At 40.0% G+C, this 27,002-nt stretch overlaps 1 protein-coding gene and 1 long non-coding RNA gene across 5 annotated transcripts; one reads left to right on the top strand and one right to left on the bottom strand.

Moving 5' to 3' along the window:
• Nucleotides 1–26,004, bottom strand: LOC124873745 (gastrula zinc finger protein XlCGF57.1-like). 4 transcript variants are annotated; one of them, XM_047374671.1, is made up of 3 exons: nucleotides 9,704–9,972; nucleotides 1,033–1,965; nucleotides 1–864 (listed from the first exon to the last, which is right to left on the bottom strand). In XM_047374671.1, exons 2-3 carry the CDS (start codon nucleotides 1,884–1,886, stop codon nucleotides 507–509), a joined length of 1,212 nt encoding a protein of 403 aa, XP_047230627.1. In that variant the 5' UTR covers nucleotides 1,887–1,965; nucleotides 9,704–9,972; the 3' UTR covers nucleotides 1–506. The 4 variants fall into 4 exon arrangements, with proteins under 4 accessions (XP_047230627.1, XP_047230626.1, XP_047230625.1 ...); XM_047374669.1 differs by lacking the exons at nucleotides 1–864; nucleotides 1,033–1,965; nucleotides 9,704–9,972 and adding exons at nucleotides 21,434–23,380; nucleotides 25,364–25,553; nucleotides 25,650–26,004; XM_047374670.1 differs by having other exon boundaries at nucleotides 1–1,965.
• Nucleotides 25,282–26,928, top strand: LOC124873799. Its single transcript, XR_007039631.1, has 3 exons — nucleotides 25,282–25,384; nucleotides 26,311–26,399; nucleotides 26,648–26,928. It is a non-coding gene; the product is annotated as an uncharacterized LOC124873799 (long non-coding RNA).
• The last annotated feature ends 74 nt before the right edge of the window (nucleotides 26,929–27,002 follow it).

Here is a 27,002-nt window from a genome sequence, read left to right as displayed (position 1 = left end):
AAAAAAAAAAAAGAGATGGAAGTTTTATCAAACGGCCATACAGTTCAGTTCACAGAGGAGGGGGATTGCTGGGGCAGAGTGTCGTATTTAGAGAACATCCAGGAGAAATGTTTTGATAAGAAGCCTGTGAAGGCCATATCGGGGCGCCTGAATTAGACAAACAATAAATGTTTTGGTTCAGGCCGGCTGTGATTTTCCGCCTGCCTTCAAAGTCTTACTGGCATTCTCAATTTCAAATCCAAACAGCCAAATTTCTGGTACTTTCAGTAGATCTTGAGCATACAATTTTCTCCAAGATTAAATCATATCACCTTTGAGTCTGGGAAACGTAGCCAGCCTGCGATTCTGTTCAAGGATCACGTCCAGCTTGCGATTCTGCTCTCTTAACATTTCAGTCTGAGTGTTGAGAGCTCTAAAGATCCCTTCAAACATCCCAGGCAGCTTTGGAGTGCTTTGAAGATTACATCTGCAAGGAATTGCTGCCTTATAAACTAAATTCAACTACATTACGGTTTCTCGTGCATGTGAGTTTTTCTGTGACGAGCCAAATTACAGCTGTCTCTAAAAAAGCTGTCACACATCTCACAAGAATAAGGCTTCTCACCTGTGTGAATTCTGAGGTGACGAGTCAAATAAGTTCTTCGTACGAAAGATTTATCGCACAACTTGCAAGGATATGGCCACTTATCTTGGTGAGTTATTTTGTGACATGCCAAAGTACTGCTGTCTCCAAAAGATTTCTCACACAAGTCACAAGAATAAGGCTTCTCACCTGTGTGAGTTCTATAGTGACAAGCCAGAATAGCCCTAGTTCTAAAAGATTTCTCACACATGTCACAAGAATAAGGCTTCTCACCTGTGTGAATTCTGAGGTGACGAGTCAAATCGGTATTTCGTACGAAAGATTTCTCGCAAAATTTACAAGGATATGGCCACTTATCTTTGTGAGTTATTTTGTGACATGCCAAAGTACTGCTGTCTCCAAAGGATTTCTCACACAAGTCACAGGAATAAGGCTTCTCACCTGTGTGAGTTCTATAGTGACAAGCCAGATTAGCCCTCCTTCCAAAAGATTTGCCACACATGTCACAAGAATAAGGCTTTTCACCTGTGTGAGTTCTAAGGTGAGAAGTCAAATGTTGGCTTTGTCTAAAAGATTTAGCACACAATTTGCAGGAATAAGGCTTCTCACCCGTGTGAGTTCTCATGTGATCAGGCAAGTAGTTCCGTGTACTGAAACCTTTACCACATATTTCACAAAAAGCTGAATCTGTTTTATGTCTTTTTGGTATTAACTTGTCCACTTTGTCCTTATGATTTTTGTTGTCCTGATGTCTCTTGTCTGGCTGAAGGTCTTTATCACTACTTGATTCTGAGTGGTTCTGTTTGCTTCCTTGCTGATGTTTGTTCTCATCTTCAGTGAGGAGCTGGGTCTTCTTTGGTTCTGATTCACTGTTGTCTTCTTGTTCATTAGTAGGAGTCACCATAAAACTGTAAGTCTCCTGCTTCACTGCAAGCTGGTCTTCATCCTGATTACAACAAAGGGCGTCCTGTTCCTCTTTAATCTTTACAGGTTCTGGCTCATTTTTAATCTCGACAGTTTCTGTATCTTCTTGTTCCTCTTTATTTTGAGCTGGTTCTGGTTCCCCCTTTATCTCTATGATCTGATGCAGCTCTGGTACATTGTGGAACATTCCCTCATAACCAGGAGTCACTGTAGAGGTGTTTATTTCCTGCTTCACTAAAACCAGCTCTTCATCCTGAAAGATCCACTGTTTGATATGTTCTTTCCTAATGGGTTGAGGTTCTGGTTCCTCTTTTGGTTCACTCATCTGCTGTGATTCTGGTTCTTCCTGTTCCTCTTTTATTTCAGTAGCGTTTGGCATCTTGTGGTCCAGAATGGAGTTCCTCTCTTCTGTTACGAGAAGGTGGTCCACGAGAACGTCCCAAGTAGCTGTGCAAGGGCTGGAGGAATGAAAAACAGTAGAACATCATTAATGGTATAAAAGGATGGGGTTAATATCTCCCTAAGGCCTAAACTCCATTAATAGGGAGATTCAGTTTGTATTAAAAATCATATTGTAAAACAAGATTTCATAACTTAACCTTTGCCCGTAGCATGGGGTTAAAATCAATGTGACACCTCAGGAGGTTACCTTAAATTTAAATTTAAATTAAATGTAGTCATGATTATCTTTTTTTTAATTATGTTTAAAGAATAGCTTTTAAAAAGGGGACATATCATGTTTTCAAATCCTTCCTTTTCATATCTAAATCATTCAGTTGTGGTCTATATAAAGTGAGACTTCAATGCTTTGGTCTGAACTGCAAGTTATTGTAGCTCCACAGGCCCCTCTTTTACCCTGTTATGTGGTGCGTCTGAGAGGAACTTGTTTTGGTGTTGTCTATTTAAATACTACTGAGCCACTTCATGCCCCGCCCCCCTTTCGGATCAAATAGTGATCCACTTGATGACCCATTTGGTCATTTTTGTAGTTTGATGATAGAGATACAATTATCTAGCAGCGTAGAACCCTTGTATTACCAAACTGATTAAAAGATGTCAATGGAAGACTTGTCCATCTAGTCTTACATATTCGAGCCTAGACCCAAAGAGAGAGCAAAAGGCAGAATACTACTGCTGTCAAATGAATGGAAGGTCCTGGTCGGAAGAAGACGGCTCTTTGTGGAATTAACCGGAGACAAAGATAGGGAAAACGCACAGGCACACTCGTCAAGCTACACCAGCGGGGACTGTGGAACAGTCTGTAACCAGGCGGAAACACCGAATTGTCCGAACTACCGCACCCTGTTGGCGGTTAGACCCTTCGGAGTCCCCAGGCCCTTTTTCCCCAGAAGTGACACCACTATTTACAACACTTTCTCTTAAAGGAATGACTCTCATACGTTTAACAATTTTAATATAAATAAGGCAGAGGAATAACAGAGACCCGTTCAGTGATCAAAGCAACAAAGCAGCCCCCAAAGAAGATCACACGTAGTTTAATATCTGGCACTTCCAATGCAAAGGATGTACACTCACTCAGTGTTTATCAGTAGACCATGTGTCACCATACTGGTGTCTGTATGATAGGGTGTGTAATAGCAGGTGTCCAACCATCAATCTAAGTGTTGCTGCAGCATTCTAATAAACCCGGTTACAAATCGTTCCACAATCAAACCCAATGTACTAAACCTTATGTATAAACTGTAGGTCATTTGTCCTTGTAATGTACGTCAATGAGGATTCTTATGCATATCCTAACAAAAGTGAAAACATTAGAATTTATACTTTATAATTATGGTGTGTGTGAAAACTCATCTATAAGTAATAATAAGAAAGGTTATTCTATGGAACTAAATTGGGGCCATAAAGTTTGTTCAAACAAAAAAAACATTTAGACCTGAAAGTTTTTCAAAAGAAAACAATTTGAACCTAAAAAATCAAAGTTTGTTCAAAGAAAAACATTTGAACCTGAAAAATTATTTTGAACCTCCAAAAAAATTTGAAAAGTGGAAAAAAAGTTTTGCAACTGAAAAAAAAACCAGATGTGAAACTGGAAAAAAAAAAGTTCAAAACTGCTTTTCAGATTCAAGTTTTTTTTGTCCCTGGTGGACCGCTGGCTTAGGCATTTCTTATTTTGTGAATGTTTAGTTTTTAATAACCGCCTTTCACAGACGCAGGGCGCTGGGCCGGTGTTTCACTTCAGCCCATGAATCACCGGCCCACCACCCTGCACAGACGCAGGGCGAGCACGACATCAAGTACGCAAGAGGCAACAGTTTGTGGGGCGCTGATATTTTTCTGGACCATTGTGCCCTAAACTATGCCATATCAACCTGTTAAGGATAACCTTTATTTATATGACTCATAGCAGCTTTTCCCATTTATACCATAATGATATAAAGTATAAGTTCTAATGTTTCCCTTTTGTTAGAATAGGACACGAATGCTCATCGACACACATTGCAAGGATAGATGGCCAAAGGTTTATCATGAATGACCTGTGGCTGGGGCAATGGGTTTGATGGTGGAGCAGGCTGTAACTGGTTTGATTAGAAACTTACAGCACACTTAGATTAAGTATGGACACCCGCTACTACACAATCTACCAGATAGACACCACAATGGTGACACATAGTCTACTGATAATCACTGAGGGAGGAAACATCCATTGCATTGGAGTCCCAGATATAAAACTATATGTGACCTTCTATCGGGGCTGTTCGTCATCCATTCACAGACGCAAAGGTCCGAGACGAGCCTCGGCGCTGATCTCTAATCATTCCTCTGCCTAATTTATATTAAAGGAGTTGAAAGTTAGAAACTGTTTGAGAGTCGTTCCTTTAAGAGTCTTTAGATAGAGTCTGATCGCTTCTGGGGACCAAGGATCAGAGAAACTCCGAGAGGTCTGACTGCCAACAGGGTGCGGTAGCTCGGACAAACCTCTCCTCTGGTCCAATCAGGCAGATCAGCTCTGCTGTGCGCTGGCAGTCCATGTGAAAACAAGTCCAGGCTTAATTATGCAAAGATATTCGGAAAATACCGGCTCATTTTACATCTGGTTTCATACCTGCCGCTTAGTCTGGCGGTTCTTTTGCTTGATGTTGAGAGGATGGGAAATCTTCAACACGGACTTAAAATGCTGTGCAAATCTGTCAAGATCATATTTTCTCCTCTGAGATGCGCGTCGTGTTTTCACATAAGCTGCTTCTATCGGTGAAGCACGTTATCTTTCAAAACCAATCACATATATATAGAATATCGATGATGTATTACAGATATTTCCAGTTCCCACGGTCCCTGAACGTAACAGCTGGGAATATGTTGTTCAGCCGCTGTGTTGAGCTGTCAGTCATGTGATCTGAGGCCCCGCCCCGCAAGCCTAAACAGGGCCAAAGTTTGAAGCCGGAAAAAAAAATCTGCAAGTTCGGAAAAAAAAACTTGAATCTGAAAAGTAGTTTTGAACTTTTTTTTTCCAGTTTCAGATCTGTTTTTTTTTTTCAGTTGCAAAACTTTTGTTTTTCAGTTTTCACATTTTTTTGGGGGGGAGGTTCAAAAGAATTTTTCAGGTTCAAATGGTTTTTTTTTTTGAACAAACTTTTAATTTCAGGTTCAATTTTTTTTTGTTTGAACAAACTTTATGGCCCCAATTTACCTCCATATTATTCCTAACATCTTGTTTAGTATCTGTTTTACTATGTGTGTCCTAGTGTTTACCCAAGAGAAGATACTGCTCTTCTCACCGGGGCTTCACATCATGTTGACCTCCATTTAGATATCCGATGTTCAAGCACTGTTTTATCTCCTTGTCTCCTTTGTATGTGAATTATATTCTCAGCATAGAACTATAAAAGGTCTGTGTGCTTCTGTCTGCAGCGGGGCGGGCAGACTGAGACACTGGGTTGATTGTATCCTCTGTCCGTTCTCAATTCTTGCAAGAATTAATAAAAGTGCCACTTTGATTCTCACTGTTCTCCTTAAGTGGATTTATGAAGGTGCTTTTTGCTTTTTCCATTAACACACCTCATTACACAAAATAAGGTCAGGTTTAATGCCATTCTCAACAGACATTGTGCCCACACCAAGTAGACGTCTCGCCCTTCACACACGGTTGCCTTTAAATCGCACACGCATCATCGTTTTCCCCCCACATTGCACACATATGACCTTTGCCAACCTACAAACAGCTCTATTGGGTTAGGCTGCTGCTTCTACCGACCGCTTAGGCCAACGTGCAGCACGCCCTACGGTCGCCATACTGCAAGGGCCTACAGTGCTGCTAGCAGCTTTAATTTATTATTGTTTCTATTGTTTATTTATCCTTCACAATATTATTTTACAAGAGGTTGACCTTTAACCTGTCCTGCCACTGAAACTATTTAATTTCCAACTAGGGAGATGATAAAGTTTATCTTATCTCAATATTAATAATTCTTTGATTGTTATAGATGTTTATTTGCTCATTTACTCAACTATTAGGGGCTGAATCCCTGCACCATGGAGCTGTCAGAATTTTATTAGTTTGCTGTACGGAGAATATCTCTCCTTTCTCTCTGACTTTCTGCCATCTTGCCTGCTTAACCCTTTATGACCTACCATATAACAAGTTCGCCAGAGCATATTTTTACATTTGTACATCCTGTAGAGCCATTTTTTGGAGCATTTTAATTTGCTATACATCAATACAACCCTTACATCCTAAATTTTAATAGTTTGTATATAATAATTCCATATTATGTAAGTAAATTGCAAAAAAGTGCAATGAACCACCAGAAAAATTAAGAGTTTTTTTTTTTTGCACATATTTTTCTAAATACAGAAATATCATAGCTGTATCCCTAAAATATTTCAATATAAAAAAGTTGCACAAAACCCTTTCAAACCCCTGGAAATTTATTTGGAGTGTTTTCATAACTTCATTTTTGAAATACACTCATTTCAGAGACAAAAACGAACATAAAATATACATTGTGAACAGTTTGAGAAAAGATAATATGTACATCAAAATAAACTATTTACAGAGGTGCAATTAAATATCTAAGTGTGCCAGATACCTATGAGCACACATATATGTTCATAAGACCATCTTCAAACAATAAAAATGCAAAAAACAACAAAAATGAAAGTGAAAGTGCGAGCGAAGTTTACCACGAAAAAACTACAACTACTGGGAAAAAAAAGACCGCTCCCGGGAAAATTCGCCAAAGAAATGACATCACTTCTGGTTGTTGCGGGCATTGGTGTGAAAGAAAACCATGTGATAGTTCATCCACCAATGTCATCACGCATATTCCGATGTAGGAAGTACACTTTGGTCTGGATTTTAATGTTTGTTTTTTGCGATTTTTTACTGGATTTCTGCATCCGTTTCTGGAAAATAAAAACTGTGCTCTGGGACATGTGGTTAGTAGAATATTTAAGTTGAACTCTTCGGTTTCATTTGCAAAAAAAAAGTATTGTTCTAGCTTATTTGGTCACAATTCTACAGGCGTTTAAAAATAGATATGCAAATGGAAGCGCCGGCACTCCTGCCGGTCATAAAGAGTTAATACACTCGTATGGTGCGTTCACACTGAACGCAGAGCGGCCGATTTACATGTTATCCCTATGTAGAGGCGCGTTCAGGAGCGGAGAGGCGCGAGGCGGTGTGAAGGAGACGCGGTACGGAAGGCGCACCGAGCGAAGTGTAAGTGGAGCGAGAGCGATGGACGAGTTGAAAAATCTGAAATATTTTCTAAATTCGCGTCGCGTCAACCAATCAGGGACTGGATGTGGCTGTGACGTAGGGTGAAGAACCGCAGCGGAGAAGAAGCAGTTGTCAGTGAAGATGGAGGACCAGATCATAGTGGCGGTGTGCGGCAAACCAGAGTCGTATGACTCAACTAATTACTTTTACCGAGACAAGTACAGAAAGGACCTGGCCTGGTAATCTTTAGGCACCAATATCTTATATTTAGGGGATGTGGACATTAAAAATCGGCTGTTTTTTTATTGAGCTGATATTTATTTACTCATCGAAGACAGATGGACAGGCGTTCAGCAGCGGGGATACAGTGCCGGTAGTTGGTGTCCCGGAGGCCGATTCGTCTCCCAACGCGGGACAGCAGATCTTCGAACTGGGTCCTGGATAGACGGAAGTACCGCTGAAATCGACCGTCATCCAGACGCAGCTCCTGGAGTAGGTGGTGGTAATCTTCGAACTGTTCCCGTCCCCTGAAGAATCTGGTGAACCCAGCGTAAAATACCGTAATTAGGTCCGTGAAATCCATTTCTGTCATGTTCAGTTGAAACCAGCAAGCAGCAGGTGGAAGCTCCTCCTATTTGATGATGCGGCGAAGCGTTGCCGTTTGTTGTCATTTGGCAACGCGGAGTTCATGCAGAATGTGAAGCGAGCAACAGCACACAAATGATGCGAAATATTCGCAGAATCCCGGTTCGGTGTGAATGCACCATTAGACTCACTAAGAGTCCACCTCACTACTCTTAGCATCTCCTCATGTTAGGCGCTCTCTGAAGGCTTCAGATGCTTCGTGAATAACTTTCATCTTACCAAGGGCCAATTCTGACAAAAATCTCAGAATTCGAGAAATTCTAAGACTTTCGTCACTAGGAGCTACTGTTAGTCTTAGGATTCTTTGTGAATACGGGACATGGAGTGCATATCCAGTCTGATACGTTATTTTTATAGCTTTTAAAAACAGATGTAAATCACACATTTATCAAGTCTGACACTCCAAGAGCAGGAAGCCACTTTCAGTCTGAAAATTCAATATTGTTCTTTGGGCAAATCTTAATATTCCACATATTTTAATATTATGTCTTCAGTGCAGATAATTGTTTTAAATGTGCCTTCCATTTTTTCCAATATTTTCCACTTTTGTTGGTAGCATATTTCAGACAGAAAGTCATAATCAGTTGGAGATTCATCTTGTAACCATATTTAGTGTTGACCATTCTACAAACTGTAAGAAGTATTTGTAACAAAAGTGTCCTGCCTTTTCAGCCCCGCTGGTAAGTTTCCTAAATACCCAATACTGAAAAGTGAACTTCTAGACTGACAGCTAGACTTTCTTAAAATAACCAATTCATTTTGGAACATTCCCAAAATATATGAAAATGATCTGATGATACTCCACCACATTTTCTCCAACATTGCCCATGTTTAAGGTCATTACTTTGTGATTCTTTAATCTTTTTAGGTTATAAAAAACCCAATCATATTTTATCAGGTGAGAGGTTTAAACTTCAGGAGGGCGACTGTACTTTACAGATGTTTAACCAGTTAGTTTTATATTAGCATAATCTCCCCCCCCCCCCATCTCAATTTTACATTCATCGTGGAAAGGTTCCTTTTTAGCTGCCAGAAGGAAAACATTAGAGAATTTGTCGATTAACATTACCTTTAAGTGCCTCTTGAAAAATGTTACTTAGATGCATTTGTTCCCTACCTATTTGTTTAATGTTTTTACTGAAAATAACTCTTACGTAAAGATATCTGCAAAAATATTGATGTATCAAGTGATAAGTCTCTTTGAGCTGTTAAAAGCTCTTTAAACATTTACCAAAGGATATTACATAGAATGTAGAAATAACTATTTATCCATTGTTTAAATCTATTATTTAGTTTGGCTGGTGGAAAGTTTATGTCAAATATCACCCACCATAACATATTTACATTACTTGAAAATGTGTGATTTTTAAATTCCTTTGTCTTTAAATGTCAAAACAGTCAACCTAGCTTTAAGGATTTTGAGACATCCTAAACTTATATCTTACAAGCACAATTGTAATCAGGGATATAGTAATATATAATTTCTACTAGTAATAATGTCATTGGTAATATCTTTAATATAAATCTTGACTAGTAAGAAGACTATTTTGATAAATTAGATAACAGTTATCTAAAATAGGAACTACAGATAGGTGAGGTTGATGAATAAATGTTAAACGGGTGGCCATAGGGCGTTTATTTAGCTTCTGCTTTAAAAGATGATGATCTATTCGATGTTCTGATAATTTATGTTCCATTTTCTCCTAGTTAAATATGTTTTAAATAAAACACAAACACCGACAAACAAAGCAAAACATTACGCTGTGAACTAAACACGTCCTGCTTCCTCCGCGGCATCAACTAGTCCCCTGATCATATTCTCTGTGTTCCAGTGTTAGTTCATTCAGGCCACCGTACAGGTAACATACCTGTAGGTTCTGATCTGATCTGGGTTTTCCAGCTGATATCCAGCAGTCTGAGCTGATGATCGATCTCTTCCTCCTAATGAACGATGTTTCTGAATATTTCTCCAGCAGCAGCAGTTAGTCGCTCTCTGATCAATTCTCTCAGATGATGAACCGAAGATGTTGTTACTGCAGACTCTGAAATATTCAGCTCACACAGCAAAAACCGACGATAAACAGAAGAAAACCTGGAAGCTAACGATGCTAGCGCCTTGTTGTTTACTTCCGCCGGAAGTTTCTCATGGAAACAGTGACCGCCCCTTTAAGTTCCGCCACAGCTACAAACATTTTTGTTCAGGTGTTTTAGCTCCTGTTCCACATATGATTTTACTGTCTAGATAAACTCAGTATAAGATAAAATGAGAAATTTTAGAATCGTGGTGACAAACAGATAAATGTGAAACATCTCAATGTTAGAGTATCTATAGAGTTATATAGAAAACTAATGTTTGTGTAATAAATTATATTTATTATATTAGAGATAGATTTTCATTATTAAAATCGTTACAATATGGCTTAATGTGTACCACAAACAAGAGGAGACAACAGGGGGCTTTAAATGCTTTCAAAATATAATTACTTGAAATGATAAAAGAAATTACATAACCAATCAGCCTTAAGAAAATAAAGAATTTAATATGATCCAGTATGATCTGCACTTAGCTCATCAAACCTATCAGCATTGTGACTTGTGATTGGATGTTTTTTGGAAAACAATAATCTTTCAAGAGTAATGATTTAGATTTTCTAAAGGACTCCATACAGTAAACAAGCTGCATCATTAAGAATTAGCCTTCAGTCAAGGCAAGATTTCTTAATCTTTCAGTAACTTTGAGACATATTTGGGAAAATAACACAGAGGTTTATTTATACGTTTTTTTTATTTTTTAACAATGTAATTAAAATTTTTTAATAGACTCAAGTCATCTTAAACATGACACATCGAATGCAAGAGGGCATCAATTAAAAAAAATATTTAAAACAAAAGATTAACAAGTTACTACATGTGAACAAAGTAAAGCTTTATTTAGAACACTGAAAATTGCCGATGCCTTATAGAAATATATGAAACAAATAACTCAGAAAAAAATACAACATCAGTAGGAGAATCCAACATTAAAAACTAAATTATACAAAATAAAAGTAGTTAAAAAAAAGTCTTCAGGTGTTATTTTAACTATTCAGGAGTTTTACATCCCAACATCCTGAGGAAGACTGGTTCACAGACTGGGATCCAGCACTGAGATGTACAATCCCCACAGCTTTTTATTCAGGAGTGGGAACAACAACAACCCGCTGAGCAACAAACTTGACTTCAATGTTGAAGCTGGATGTAGACCTGATTTAGTCATAAGTCAATTAAGACTACAGGTAGATCTTAGTTAAAAGAAACATTATCAAACAGTACATTTATTTCATTAACACAATTCAAAAAGTGAAACTCGATATGCATTTCAATAATTTATTTCAGTTAATTTTTTATCATTACAGCATGAACATAAAGAAAACCCAAAATTCAATTTCCCTGAAAACTTTCATTTCTATTTGATAGGACTGATTTCATTATAGATTTCTTTATAAATCATAGATTTGCAGGGCATTGGTGCTTTATAAACTAAACTAAATTATGCTAAGGCTTTTTAACTGAAACATTATTTTTAGTCTGTAGTCCAACTTTTCTTTACTTACGTTTTGTTGTGCATGAGCCATGGATGAAACAAGAACTTGAACAGTACACAGAGAACTACAGACTAGTAAAAAAAAAATCCTCTGAAACCAATACTGCACAGCATTAACCTATTTTTTAGGCCAGCCTCAAGAAGGAGGAGTCACAGTGGGAATCTCTGTGATGTCATGGGGATCCCTGAACAAAACACACTGCCAGTCACACCTCTTTCTCCATCATCCTGTCCAGCAGCATAAGGAGAGGCAACATGCATTGTCTGAATGACTTTGAAACTTGCTGGCGAGTAAGACTCCACTACTTCAAAGAATCCTTGGATCCAAAGTTGATGTTAGTGTATCCATCAATCGAAGGACAATCAAAAGTTAAGTAATGATCTGCCATTAGTGAATCCAGCTTTCATGCTAAGGGGTAATTAAGACAAGCTGTCTTAAAGGGGACATATAATGCATTTAAACTCTTCCTTTTCACACTTAAATCATTCAGTTGTTGTCTATATAAAGTGGAACTGCAATGCTTTGGACAGAGTTCCTTGTTATTGTAGCTCCACAGGCTTCTCTCTTACCCGTTCTGAGGTGCATCTGAAAGCAACACGTTTTGGTGCTGTCTCTTTAAATGCTGTCGAGTCACTTCACACCTCGCCCCTGTCTAGGTCAAGGAGCGCTCCACCTTAAACCGTTCAGCCATTTTTGTAGATTGATAACAATTATCTAGCGGCGCAGAATCATGACAAAAACTGCAAAAACAATGTAAAACTGTTTATGTAATAATACTATTAAAAACAAGCAGTGTGGTTCTGTCCTCAAGGAGCTAAAGCCAGCACACAGTGCTAACATAAGCAGAAGGCACGATGCTATCATATCAACACATAATGAATTCATGTCTAAAATAAAGTCTGTTGTCAAAATAGGAATTTCCCCACTGATGTGGGAACGTTTCCATGAATAATAAAATTGAACCAGGCACTTCGAAGATGTTCTGACAATGGGGGATGGTGTAATGAATTATGAGGGTTTACACACCCAACAACCGAACCATCTGTATTCGGAAGTCGGAATTTCCAACCTCTGAGTAGGAAATTTCAACTGGAATGCCTGCAAAAGTCGAATTTACAAGTCGGAAAGTCAGGGCAACATGACCATACCCGACTTCTGCATTAAAGATGAAGAAGAAAGAAAAGAATAAATAATCATCTTTATTGGTCATTGCACATGTACATTACAATGAAATGTGTCCTCTGCATTTAACCCATTCCTTATAGGGAGCAGTGGGCTGCCATTGTGCGGCGCCTGGGGAGCATTCTGGGGCTAAGGGTCAGGGACCCAGAGTGGCAATCAGTGGGATACAAACCTGGCCCCTTGTGTCCCCTCTGGAACACAAACCTCCTGTTCTAACCACTAGGCCACCACTCCCCCAGATAGTTGCTACTCGCATCAATAGTAGTAAAATGTTCTTACTTTGACTGTCTTTTAGCAGTTATTTATAAAATATTTAGTTCGTCATACACTTACTACTTTTCAGTGTTTATAAGACGTCATGTTTTAACGCTGTTTATATGAATGAAATGCTGCGTAGCGTTTACTGTAAACAGTGTTTATTGCCATTGTTATAAGACTGCTGTTACAGTTTATGGCAACACGAACAAAAACTGGAATGCTACAACTTGGAGTTGACGTAAACTCCGAGGTTAATGAAACGCTGCATTATCCTCTTGAAGAATAGACATACTTGAGATTGGACTACAAAATCGCGGCAACAAATCAAAATGGCGGATACGCGAGATCGATCAGTCGGAGGTTCATGACCTTATTTAGCTGTTCTGCAGCAAATACTGTGATGTAAATGTAATAGATGATTGAGAAAACTGAACGCACTGAAAAATATAACTCAAACGGAATATAAAGATATCTCTGCAACACCTGGAAAAACTAAATTCACCACTTCTACAGACTCCAAGTACACAACAAAAAGTATTTAAGGGCTAAAAAAGTGGATTTTTTATTTTTAAACATGTCCTGTCCGGCAGAGTAGCGCTTAGAATTGTTGTCTGAGTGCCAAGAAAAAGCCCAACAGATTTACTTTCACAAGTGGAGCATTACAGCTAATGCTTTAAAGCTCCGCTTAACATTTATAAAAGATACTTAATTAGAAACTGCTTTGGGATTAATTCAATTGTTACGGACACGGAGACAGAAACTAAAAGGAAAAAAATAAGAAGCACATAAGAGAAAGGAGGGCAAAAAGGAAAAGGGGAGAGAATGAGAAAAAAATGGAGAGAAAAAAGGATGAAGACAATACAAGATAGCACCCTGTTTGCTTCTACACCTGCAGAAACATTCATATTAACTGCTTTTTTACCCAAAGGTGCACGGCACTTATGAATGAAAGATGTATTTAGTGGTAACTTCGGATCAATAAATAACATTTGTGTATCTGTTAACGCCTGAATCTAAACACCTGAGGGTCTGAGTGTGACCGCGCTTGTGTATACAAGGTTTCTCCATAAAAATATGCAATAGCAAGTGTGAGGAGACACAGACCTGCCACGCTGGACCTGGGACAGATACAGAGGAGATCGGAGCTATAGACATCCAAATACCCCCCAGAGCACAGGAACCCCAGGAGAACCATCTAACGCAACCCCCCCAGACAAGAGCAGGGGAGAGTCCCAGGGGAACCACATAGCAGCCACAGTGCAGAAGCCCCAGGGAGCTGCAGCGACGAGCCCACAGGCCTCGTCGGCAGCAGTCTACACCTGAGCAGATCCAGCCATGGACCCAGAGACCCGAGACCTCAGGACAAATCGCTCCCCAAGCAGAGGTCTGACAGAGCACAGGGGTCCAGGCCTCGGCAAGCAGCCACCGGGAGTGAGCCAACACACATCAAAGCACCCAGCCCCGGATACCGAGAACCACAAGTACACCAGCGGGCAGAGACGCCAACCACCGGCATCCTGATCCTGGAGAGGGAGCTGTCCAAGACCCAACCTGAGACAAAAAACAGGCTCACACTCACAATCACACATTCCCACCCTCATGCGTACACATAAAACACTCACACCCACGCACCCAATGTAAAGACGAACAACAATGGAATTGTATACTCACTCACACTCTCCATACATACTCTACACTCCCAGGTCCAGATGCCAATACCCCATAGGAGCAACATGCCCCTGGACACGGGAGGTGGTCCCCTTCCCTGCAACGGTGGAGACAGGCAGACTGCCCAGCACCTGAACCTGGGCTAGCCTGTGCTGATGCCTGAACCTGGGTGACCCCGTCCCGGACACCGACCCCAGTCCCCAACTGCTTGCCGGGGCCTGGACCCCTGGGCTCTGTCATGTACAAAAAAGGGGTCTACATGGTCCAAACTAGCCTGCCAACCAGAGTCGCCATAGGATGAAACAGTCCCAACCCCCCAATTAATCCTAACCCCATGAGCTCCCCACCCCCAATGAACCCCAACATGAATTTTCCCACAGGGCCACCCCTAACCAGGACACAGATATCGAACACATGTTCCCAAACCCAAATGCCATGAATCCTCTTCCCACAGCACAGGGGCACACCCCCACAGGTGAGCTTCATCTCTGAAAAGCCGACGAAGCCACAACCACACAGCACAAGCTCCACACATTTTTTTTCTTTTTACACACTGAGCGCAACGTGTTTGTCTTGACTATATCCTTCTGTATTTTTACATTTTTTTTTGGCCATCATTACTTTAAGAAATGAAGGTCAGTCAGTCCAAACAATTGGGAAAACTTTGAAAGTGTCCCCAAGTGCAGTCACAAAAACCATCAAGCGCTACAAAGAAACTGGCTCACATGAAGACCGCCCCAGGAAAGGAAGACCAAGAGTCACCTCTGCTGCGGACGATAAGTTCATCCGAGTCACCAGCCTCAGAAATCGCAGGTTAACAGTAGCTCAGATTAGAGAACAGGTCAATGCCACACAGAGTTCTAGCAGCAGACACATCTCTAGAACAACTGTTAAGAGGAGACTGTGTGAATCAGGCCTTCATGGTAAAATAGCTGCTAGGAAACCACTGCTGAGGACAGGCAACAAGCAGAAGAGACTTGTTTGGGCTAAAGAACACAAGGAATGGACATTAGACCAGTGGAAATCTGTGCTTTGGTCTGATGAGCCCAAGTTTGAGATCTTTGGTTCCAACCACCGTGTCTTTGTGCGGCGCAGAAGAGGTGAATGGATGGACTCTACATGCCTGGTTCCCACCGTGAAGCATGGAGGAGGAGGTGTGATGGTGTGGGGTTGCTTTGCTGGTGACACTGTTGAGGATTTATTCAAAATTGAAGGCATACTGAACCAGTATGGCTACCACAGCATCTTGCAGCAGCTTGCTATTCCATCCGGTTTGCGTTTAGTTGAACCATCATTTATTTTTCAACAGGACAATGACCCCAAACACACCTCCAGGCTGTGTAAGGGCTATTTGACCAAGAAGGAGAGTGATGGGGTGCTGCGCCAGATGACCTGGCCTCCACAGTCACCGGACCTGAACCCAATCGAGATGGTTTGGGGTGAGCTGGACCGCAAAGTGAAGGCAAAAGGGCCAACAAGTGCTAAGCATCTCTGGGAACTCCTTCAAGACTGTTGGAAAACAATTTCAGGTGACTCCCTCTTGAAGCTCATCAACAGAATGCCAAGAGTGTGTGGAGCAGTAATCAAAGCAAAAGGTGGCTACTTTGAAGAACCTAGAATATAAGACATATTTTCAGCTGTTTCACACTTTTTTGTTCAGTATATAATTCCACATGTGTTCATTCATAGTTTTGATGCCTTCAGTGTGAAGCTACAATATTCATAGTCATGAAAATAAAGAAAACTCTTTGAATGAGAAGGTGTGTCCAAACTTTTCGTCTGTACTGTATATACAGGGGTTGGACAATGAAACTGAAACACCTGTCATTTTAGTGTGGGAGGTTTCATGGCTAAATTGGACCAGCCTGGTAACCAGTCTTCATTGATTGCACATTGCACCAGTAAGAGCAGAGTGTGAAGGTTCAATTAGCAGGGTAAGAGCACAGTTTTGCTCAAAATATTGAAATGTACACAACATTATGGGTGACATACCAGAGTTCAAAAGAGGACAAATTGTTGGTGCACGTCTTACTGGCGCATCTGTGACCAAGACAGCAAGTCTTTGTGATGTATCAAGAGCAACGGTATCCAGGGTAATGTCAGCATACCTCCAAGAAGGACGAACCACATCCAACAGGATTAACTGTGGACGCAAGAGGAAGCTGTCTGAAAGGGATGTTCTGGTGCTAACCCGGATTGTATCCAAAAAACATAAAACCACGGCTGCCCAAATAACGGCAGAATTAAACGTGCACCTCAACTCTCCTGTTTCCACCAGAACTGTCCGTCAGGAGCTCCACAGGGTCAATATACACGGCCGGGCTGCTATAGCCAAAGCTTTGGTCACTCATGCCAATGCCAAACGTAGGTTTCAATGGTGCAAGGAGCTCAAATCTTGGGCTGTGGACAATGTGAAACATGTATTGTTCTCTGATGAGTCCACCTTTACTGTTTTCTCCACATCCAGGAGTTACTGTGTGGAGAAGCCCCAAAGAAGCGTACCACCCAGACTGTTGCATGCCCAGAGTGAAGCATGGGGGTGGATCAGTGATGGTTTGGGCTGCCATATCATGGCATTCCCTTGGCCCAATACTTGTGCTAGATGGGCGCGTCACTGCCAAGGACTACCGAACCATTCTTGAGGACCATGTGCATCCAATGGTTCAAACATTATATCCTGAAGGCGGTGCCGTGTATCAGGATGACAATGCACCAATACACACAGCAAGACTGGTGAAAGATTGGTTTGATGAACATGAAAGTGAAGTTGAACATCTCCCATGGCCTGCACAGTCACCAGATCTAAATATTATTGAGCCACTTTGGGGTGTTTTGGAGGAGCGAGTCAGGAAACGTTTTCCTCCACCAGTATCACGTAGTGACCTGGCCACTATCCTGCAAGAAGAATGGCTTAAAATCCCTCTGACCACTGTGCAGGACTTGTATATGTCATTCCCAAGACGAATTGACGCTTTATTGGCCTCAAAAGGAGGCCCTACACCATACTAATAAATTATTGTGGTCTAAAACTTCACTTTCATTGTCCAACTCCTGTATATATATATATGTATATATATATATGTATATATATGTGTATATGTATATATATATGTATGTATGTATGTATGTATGTATGTATATATATATGTGTGTGTATGTGTATGTATATATGTATGTATGTATGTATGTGTATATGTGTATGTATATATATATGTATATATGTATGTATGTATGTATATGTATGTATGTATGTGTATATGTGTTTGTATATATATATGTAGAGCAGAAGTTCAGAGGTGGGGGAGATCAGAGTCTGCGGCGTTAGTCAGCGCTAACCAATAGGGAAACGTCTTACAGCGTTCGTCTTTAGGCTCCGCCCAGGATGTTCATGTTTCCAGCACTCAAAATTATTTGAGTTCAACCAAAAACAGAAACCAAAAGAGCGAGAGTCGTAACCAAAGATTTTTGACATGCGCAAATAAAAATGTATGTTTTGCAAACAAAAAAATGAGTCATTTTAATAAAAAAACTTTTTATCAAACAATTTTATTTCTCCCCAAAATAAAATATTCCATAAAAAATAAAAAAAATCGTTACAACTGTGAAAGTTTTGACCACAATTTATATTTTTGATTGGGATTAGTTTTTTTGTTTGATTGAATAATACTGAGACAAATTTACCTCCATACAAATCGAAATATTCCCACACGCTTCCTAGATGGTTGCTCAATGACAGAATAATCCACCAACGAAAGCTTTTTGAAACATATAAAACGTGTAGAACAGGGACGTGAACCGGGGCTTGAGAGCATCTTAAATACACTGAATCACACCAGATGTTTGAAACTCCACCAGTCAACTCGAAGCAGTCAGCTGACTCGGTCTGAATGAAGCAGTGAAGTAGGACTACCCTGTCATGTTTGAAGCCTGCTTTGAAGCTTCGGTGTTAGAGGTAACATCGCTATCATATATCATATATTTAATTTCCCCTTGGGATTAATAAAGTATTTTTGAATTGAATTGAATCAAAATCACTCCAAATCATTTTTTTAATCAGCAAATGTCTGCAGTCTTTTTCTTTTTTTTTTTATCTGAAAACAAGCACCATTTTCAAGTGGTTTTATTGTAGAATTATTTTATTTATCAACACAATTAAGCAAACCCACATACAGTTATACGGTCATATTCAGTAAATCAGAATCTGCGTTCTGATGAGGTCAGATTAAAAGCACCTTTTGAAAATGAGCTCTAAGCAGGAGTTTCACATACAATTCATTAAGTCCACATTTCTGGATTAAGAACAGTTTTTATTGGTGTTAGGTTAAATATCAGAAAACCACAATTAATAGAAATATAAGGCTTGAAAACATCAATCTGTATGTAATTAATCTATATAATTACACTTAGTGAATTAAGTTACTAAAATAAAAGTTTTTGTTAATATTTTAATCTATTGAGTGGGTCTGTATATCAGCCACTTTTTGAAATGCTAGAACATAAATAAAATTAAATATTGTCAGAAAATGTAAACTCTTTATTCAGTGTTGTACAGAATAAAAATATTTACACATTTCAATTTGTTTCTGTTGATTAAAACATTTTTTTGAAAAATCTGAGGCTCTGAGGAGCAAAAATAAAAAGAGGGGCTTTAATCTGACAAATTTGGGAAGAAAAATAATCTTCTCCAAAGAATCACAAATAGATTTCCAAATCTCTCCCTCTATAGAGCAGAATATCATTAAATGATTCAACAGCACATTTCATTAAACAGGTCAGGAGAACTTTTTTCCTAAAAGGACAGTTTGTTTACAGCCACCCAGTTCAGTCTAAGGGACAGAAAGACATAGATAAAATACACATACAATAATTAGAAATATAAGAATAAGGTGCCAGCATAGTTACAACCAAACATGCAGCATTGTAGTATACAAAACACATTTATGATTTAAAAAAAGCAATAAAACAGGAGTAAATACAATAAAATAAAGGAGCTGCTGCAGGGTTATGTAGGACCAGCTTTCAAAGGCCTTAGCACAGATGTGCTAAAAGATTTAGAATAACTATTTGTTTTTGTTTGGGAATTAAGATACCACCAATCTGAAGGCATCAGAATTAAGCACAAGGATAAAACATGTCGTGGCTTTTGATTAAAAATGCTCTCAGCCTTCCTCCTGACTCGTCTCTGCGATAATGAGGACACGTCCCTCTGTTTGGTACCAATAACTTTAGCTATGTGGTTGAGACTGATTGTTTAGCGAGCAATCAAAGGTCAATACGATTCTGTCTTTTGACATCAAGACTTTAACCTCCACAATATTTTATTCTGTCTTGACTTTTTCTGAAAATTGCTTCTGTGTTTTTATCTAATTTTAGGTGGTCATCAAAGGCTGTTCTCAAATATTTGTATTGGTCGACTATACTTCCTCACCATGTCTGATACTGGGTTTTGGCTTGGTTTTGGACCAGGACTAACCTCCTCACCATGAAGGAGAGAGAGAACAGCAGTGTCCTCTCTTTGTAGGACTTCTGCAGGTGTTTGTGTGAAAAATAAAAAGCAGTGAAGACGGGACACAGCCCTGAGGGGTTCCTGTGCTTGACACCACAGCATCACACATGTTCACCAGGACACAGTGCTTCCTGTTAGTGAGGACGTCTAAAATAATAGAGCTGATCAGAGAGGCTAAAATGCGATGAAAGTCTGCTGATTAAGCAAACATCCAGCTGAGTTATGTTCATATTGCTGAACAATACATTCATTATTGGAGAAATATTAGATACAACATGGAAATTATACATTTAAAAAGACTGAAGATGAAAAAAATGGATGGTTCTTTAAATAATTAGATAAGACACTTTATAGATAACAAATGAAGTCCATGTCACACAGAACTTCAACATTTTACATCTAGGCATGTACCATGATAGTAAGATTTATTTTTAATATTTTATCAAGTTAAAAAATGTGAAGGCCAGGCAGGCTGTTGCAGAAAATTGGCAAAAGAAAGTAATGATGGCAAAGTCTCCAAACTCAATGTGAGCCCATACCATAGAACCCATACCACAGTAGAAAGTAGCAGAAGATAATGATGAAAATTATGGAACAAATGGCCAAACCTGATGGAAGTACTGACAGCAGTTTCCAGCTCAAATATGAGTTCATAACTCACAATGTTTCCAGTTAGAACAAGGAAAAGAGTTAGAGGCAGGCAGCTTGGAGATCTAACAAACCAGTGCCCTGCCCAGGGAACTGAGAGTGCTCAGTGTCAAGTCTAGCCTTCTTGTTTTGGCTGTAATGTTGAATGGCCGCCCATGATAAGAACTGTACTGACATGACGAGAACCATCAAATACTTCAAATTGTGCGAGTCTGTCTTCAGTTTGTTTTCTCATCAGATGTCCTTAAAAAGTCACTTTGGACCAGTGGTGATTGCTCTAAGACTGCAAGGGAAGCTCAGCTTCCCCTAAAATGTCAAAAAATAAGTGATCAAATATAAACTGTTGTGTGTTCATGTCATTGAATAAATATGCGCTACAACGCGCTATACTTTTGTTCAGAATCGGCTTCTTATCACTGGTAACGACGCGGCTTTCTTCTCAGCTTTAAACAGTGAGTTCAATAGTGAAGCAAAAATACTGGGTTTCGTCCCGCCCATCGGACGCTCAGCGTCTCTGGGGGTCTATGGGGCAGTGGGCTGGTCTCGGCTGGCCCGGAAGCTCAGCTTCTGCATGATGATTGGATGATCTGTCTGAGGCTGAATCCCTTTTTGATTGACAGCGAAATGAGCAAATCAGCGATCTTGAAATGTAGCTTCCCCTCCTTGAAAGACCAGCACCACCACTGCTTTGGGCTAATGTTAAAACAACACATAATTAAAACTTCTCTGCTTTAAATAAAAGGAGGAAAGGCCCGGTTGTGATACATTTATGTTTTCAGGATCTGCAAGTTTTGCTGTGACAACAAACAATAATAGAAAGCACACTTTTAACAATGTTCACACACGCATTTTTTTATGGGTTAATTTTTTAGCATATGACAGACATTGATTATACACATGTTGAAAAGAAGGATTTACTATGGAATTCCCAGGATATGCCTTCTCACCTGTGGGAGTTCTCACCTGTGTGAGTTCTCATGTGAATACTCAAGTTACCTTTCTGGGTAAAGCTTTTACCACAGATTGGACATGAAAAAGGTTTCTCACCAGTGTGGGTTCTCATATGACAAGCCAAATGATTACTGTTTCTAAAGGATTTACCACATACTTCACAAGTATACGGTTTCTCACCTGTGTGGGTTCTCATATGTTGAGCTATACTACTGCAGTCTGTAAAAGATTTACCACACAGCTTGCAATCGTACGGCTTCTCACCTGTGTGAGTTCTCAGGTGATTGGTCAAATGGCTTTTGTTGACAAAAGATTTGCCACACACTTCACAAGGATACGGCTTCTCACCTGTGTGACTTCTTATGTGATCAGTCAAGTTACCTTGTTTGGTGAAACTCTTTCCACAGGTCAGGCACGAAAAAGGCTTCTCACATGTGTGAGTTCTCATATGATTTGTCAAATGACTTTTGTTGATAAAAGATTTGCCACACACTTCACAAGGATACGGCTTCTCACCTGTGTGACATCTTATGTGAACGGTCAAGTTACACTGCTTGGTAAAACTTTTTCCACAAGTCTGACAGCAAAAAGGCTTCTCACCTGTGTGGATTTTCATGTGGACAGTCAAATAATTTTGCTTGGAGAAACGTTTTCCACACGCCACACACAGGAAAGGCTTCTCACCTGTGTGACTTCTCATATGAGTAGCCAACTGACAACCAAAGCTGAAAGATTTGCTGCACAGCTCACAAGGAAACAGTTTCTCGCCCGTGTGGGTTTTCATGTGAATGTGCAGGTTACTTTTCTGAGCAAAATCTTTTCCACAAGTTGGGCAAGAGAAAGGCTTCTCACCTGTGTGGGTCGCCATGTGAACGCTCAAGTTACCTTTCTGGGTAAAACCTTTTCCACAAGTGGGACATGAGAAAGGCTTCTCGCCTGTGTGCGTTCTAATGTGGACAGCCAGGTTATTTTGTTTGGTAAAAGCTTTTCCACAAGACAGACACTGGAAAGATTTTTCACTTGAGTGACTTCTTGTGTGATCAGCCAAACAACTGCGGTTTTCAAAGGATTTCCTGCAAATTTTGCAAGTAAACAGCTGCTCACTTTGGTTGCTTTCTTGCTGATGGTGATTCTCATCTTCAGATGAATTTGTAGAGAGAAGTTGAATCTGCATTGCTTTTTTATTGTCTTTGTTATTTGTCTTGTTAACGTCTTTTCCTTTAATTTCCTGCGTCAGAAGCTGCTCTTCATCATGATTACTCCAAAGATCCACCTGTTCCTCTTTAATCTCTACAGGTTCCAGTTCCTCCTTCGCCTGTATCATCTGCTGAAGTTCTGGTTTTCTGTGAAGTAGTACCTCATAAGTGGGTGCCATTAAGGTGTCAGCTTCCTGCTTTACTACAAGCTGCTTTTCATTGTGAGATATGCTCAGTTCAACCTGCTCTTCCTTGACTTGTTGAGGTTCCTTAACTGTCCATGAATCCAGTTCAGTGTTGTCATTTTCCTGATGAGAAGAAGTCACCGTAAAGGTGTCCACCTCCTGTTTCACCACAATCTGCTCTGCATCACGAAACAGTTCTACCTGTTTGTCTCCTTCCTCTTTTATCTCTAACATCATCCGCGGTTCTGGTAACCCTTCTTCTTTTCTCTCTCTGTCATCTGGTACCTTCTGGTTAGGAAGGAAGTTTCCCTCTTTGTTAATGAGAAAGTGATCATCAACAACCTCCCAAGTAAATGTTGACATGATGCTGTGGAAGGAATGAAGAACAAGAAAACTTTAATAAGGTTAAAAACACATTTTCTTCATCACTGTTAACCAAACATAACTAAGTTCATGTTACAATAATTAGTAAATTAATTGAAAGATTGTAAGTAGCTGGGCCTTTTAGGTAAAATAGATATGAAGTAAAATTGTTTGAGAAAAATCCCTCCCTTCCTTCCTTCATTCCTTGATCAGGTTGAGGAGGGAACAGGTCCAGGAGGAAATCCCAAACATCTCTCTCCCAGGCAACGTTCTTCAGCCTGTCCTGGGGGATCCTAAGGTGTTCCCAGGCCAGATGGGATATAGTCCCTCCAGCAAGTTCTTGGCTCTTCTCCATGCTGGAAAACCTCTAAAGGGAGGCACCCAGAAGGGATCCTGATAAGATGTCTGAACCATCTCAACTGACTCCTTTCGATGCAGAGAAGCAGGGCTCTACTTCTAGCTACCCCCAGATGACTGAGCTCCTCACCCTATATATAAGGCTGAGTCCAGCCACCCTCTGAAGGAAGCTCATTTTAACTGTCTGCATCTGGGTTATTGTTCTTTCAGTGTTAATCCATATCTCATGACCGTGGGTAAGGTTTAAAATGTAAACCTTACAGGCAAAATGAGAGCTTTGCTTTTTGGGTCACCTCTTTGTTGACCACAGCAGGCAGGAGCAGCACCAGTATTACTGCAAACGAAGTCCCATTGTGTCCGTCCATCTCCAGTTCACTCATAAACAAGACACCAAGATATTTCAACTCCTTGTTGGGAGCAGTCCGCCTCTTTCTGGTTGAGAACCATGGGCTTGGACTTAGAGAAGCTGACTCCCATCCTGGCTGCTTCACATTCAGCAGCTAATTGAGAAAATATTTATCTCATATACAGTTGTTTACCTTACGAGTCCCTACTTGTGAAAAGATTTAATAAATGACCAAAATATGAATATGTGCGCACACCCTTAAACAAATACCTCAGAACAAGAGCCTTTTGAATCATTTTCAGCATTTTCTTGAGTTCACATCTGCTATCATGTTTAGTAAATCTGATTAACTGGCCAGCTCAGCTGTCTTAGATGGATTTCCCTGACATTTCTCCAGTAAATCAGAAAGATCTCATTGTAGAAAAAGCATCAGTCATAAATGGAGTACATCAGTTTTCACTGCATTACTTACACTATGGGACAACGGGGACAGTGATCAGTAAATGGGGAAAATGTGAGACAACAATGAAATTACAAAAAGATTTTTGAGGAAAAACCTGTCAGGAAGGCTGCCAATATGCCAACAGCAACACTGAGGGAGCTGCAGGTACATCCAACAAGGCTTGTTTCTGTTCAAGATGTGAAAACAATCTCCTGTACTCTCCATATGTCTGGGCAAAGAAGAAGAGTTGAAAAACTGATTTATTTCTTAACAAAAACATCCAGGCCAGGCTAAAATCAACCAACCCCCTTTGTGGGAGAATGTCTTATAGCCTGATGGAACTAAACTTAAAATTTCAAAATACTAAAATTATTCTTCCCCCTGGTGAATTTAAGTAATCTTTTGGCAGTGACCTGGCAGTAATTTCATTTTTTAAAGTGTTACAGGCTGACTTGAATCTGATATTTGGGTGATGACAACGAGGCCTTTCAACCACAAAGACCTGGAGCTCATCACCATAGAAAAATCTATTATTTTGCGTTTTATTGTTCTAAGTCCCAAGTTTTAACCACAGTACGTCGGAGAGGGTACGAAATAGATTTAGCTCACGCAAATAAACTATTACATTTAAGAAATATAAATAAGCTGTAGGGACATTTAAAGCTTAAACTACTTTTAATGCGGTTAAGATATCTAAAACGACTGTTTATTTGTTCATTGTAAGGAGGTAGTGGCCGCTGTTTCCTCTCCCAATATGGCGGAAGCGCTGACGCGTCGCTACATCTAATGCAGAAAGCTAGCTTGTAATTGTTGGCACAGTTGGTCAAGAATGGTTCTCTTACCGGACTATCTTGAACTTCTTGGTAATAGAATGTGCTGGAAACGGTGCAGCACTCAATAAATGTCCAGTATTCTCCGAGTAAACTCCTGCTGTCCTTTTCTCCAAAAGCAAACAGGTTGCATGTTGTATTCGGGAGTTAGCTTCCCAGTTAGCTCGGATGCTAACAGGTCGCTCTCCGGCTGTTGTTGCATCTAAAACAGAGAAATTGCTTGGCTGCAAATTCTATAAGTGCTTACAAGGACATACGACGTTAGGGAATATCCAATAAAGACCAAAAGAGCACAAACTTTTTACTTGTTCTTCTTCCTTTTTTCTCTTCTTCTTGGCAAGGTTCCTGCAGGTGCACGCATTGCCGCCACCTGTTGGACTAGAATGTAGAACGGCTGAGAGCTTTCTTTTTTCTTTTTTACCAAAAAACCAAGAACCCAGGGTCAGGTCAGACCTAGCAGGTCAGAGGAAGACCAGGAACAGGTCACATGGTCAGAGAGTGACCAGCAACAGCAGACTCAGAGCAGCACAGACCAGGACTCATCAGGGCACACTGATTAGTGCCCTAACAATTCCTTGAAGATGATACATACTGCACTATGTGGCTTTATTGACAGGCAGGGAGAGCCTGGAAGCAAGCAGATGGGATATTCTTTCAAAGCAAGTTAAACTGTTTAGAAATGCTAGTGTTCACATTTATGCTCTGCAGATAACACTAGCTTTTTACACATTTCCTGTTTGGAGAGAATAATTCATTTTCTGTGGCTGTGTTTAACCACAAGTTACTTAGACTGTTTTAATAAGAAAGTTGCAGTGTGTAAGTTATATTATTTCAGTTACAACAGGGTGTGCATAGGCTTGTGCTTTTATACCATGTAATTAGAATTGTAAACCAAAATAAAGGAGTTGGTGAAATGTAAATGTGGCTGAAAGTAATTAAATATTGTCCTGTGTTTTTAGATAAAGCCAATGAAACTGAAGGCGAATGTGTTAAAGACAGCGAGCCTCGGCCATCTGACCCAACCAGTACCCTTCCTGCTGGACCCAATGTATGTTCCGAGTTCCATTAGAGTACAGAATAATATTTTGTTAACCTATATTTTCAGACTCTGTTACTGGCAATGCCCATAACTCGAGTAACTATTCATTCATTCATTCATTCATTCATTCATTCATTCATTTATTCTCTGCTGATGCAAATAATGTGGTCATTAGCAGTTCATAGTGAATTGGATCCTCTTTTTTTATTAGTTTTTTAGAGTGGTCATGTGATTTTTAAAATTTTGTTTCTTTTTAGAGACATCTCACAGTCCAAAGCAGACAGCCCCGTCCAGCCAAGACTGTATGCCACACATCTCCTCAGACACTACAAGGAGCAAGGATGAGATCATTTAGTGACACTTGGTCACTCATGCAAATCAGTCATGCAAATGGTTGGAATATTCAGCGAGCCAAGATTCATGTTTTTGTTATGCGTCTCAAATGTCTCTCAATCTGTCTTTACCTCCATGTCTGGTTTCCACAGTTGGAAAAAAGCCTTTTTCAAAGATGCAGGCTTAAAGCTTCATTGAAAGTCCAAGGAACATACCTGTGCTATGTATGCATGGATGGAACATACACGTGTTATGGAAATCATTTCATTCATGTTGCAT

Source organism: Girardinichthys multiradiatus, chromosome 9, assembly GCF_021462225.1.
Source record: "Girardinichthys multiradiatus isolate DD_20200921_A chromosome 9, DD_fGirMul_XY1, whole genome shotgun sequence".
Taxonomy (NCBI): Eukaryota; Metazoa; Chordata; class Actinopteri; order Cyprinodontiformes; family Goodeidae; genus Girardinichthys; species Girardinichthys multiradiatus.
The sequence above is the reverse complement of the archived record's forward strand: the minus strand, read 5'-3'. Positions and strand labels throughout refer to the sequence as shown.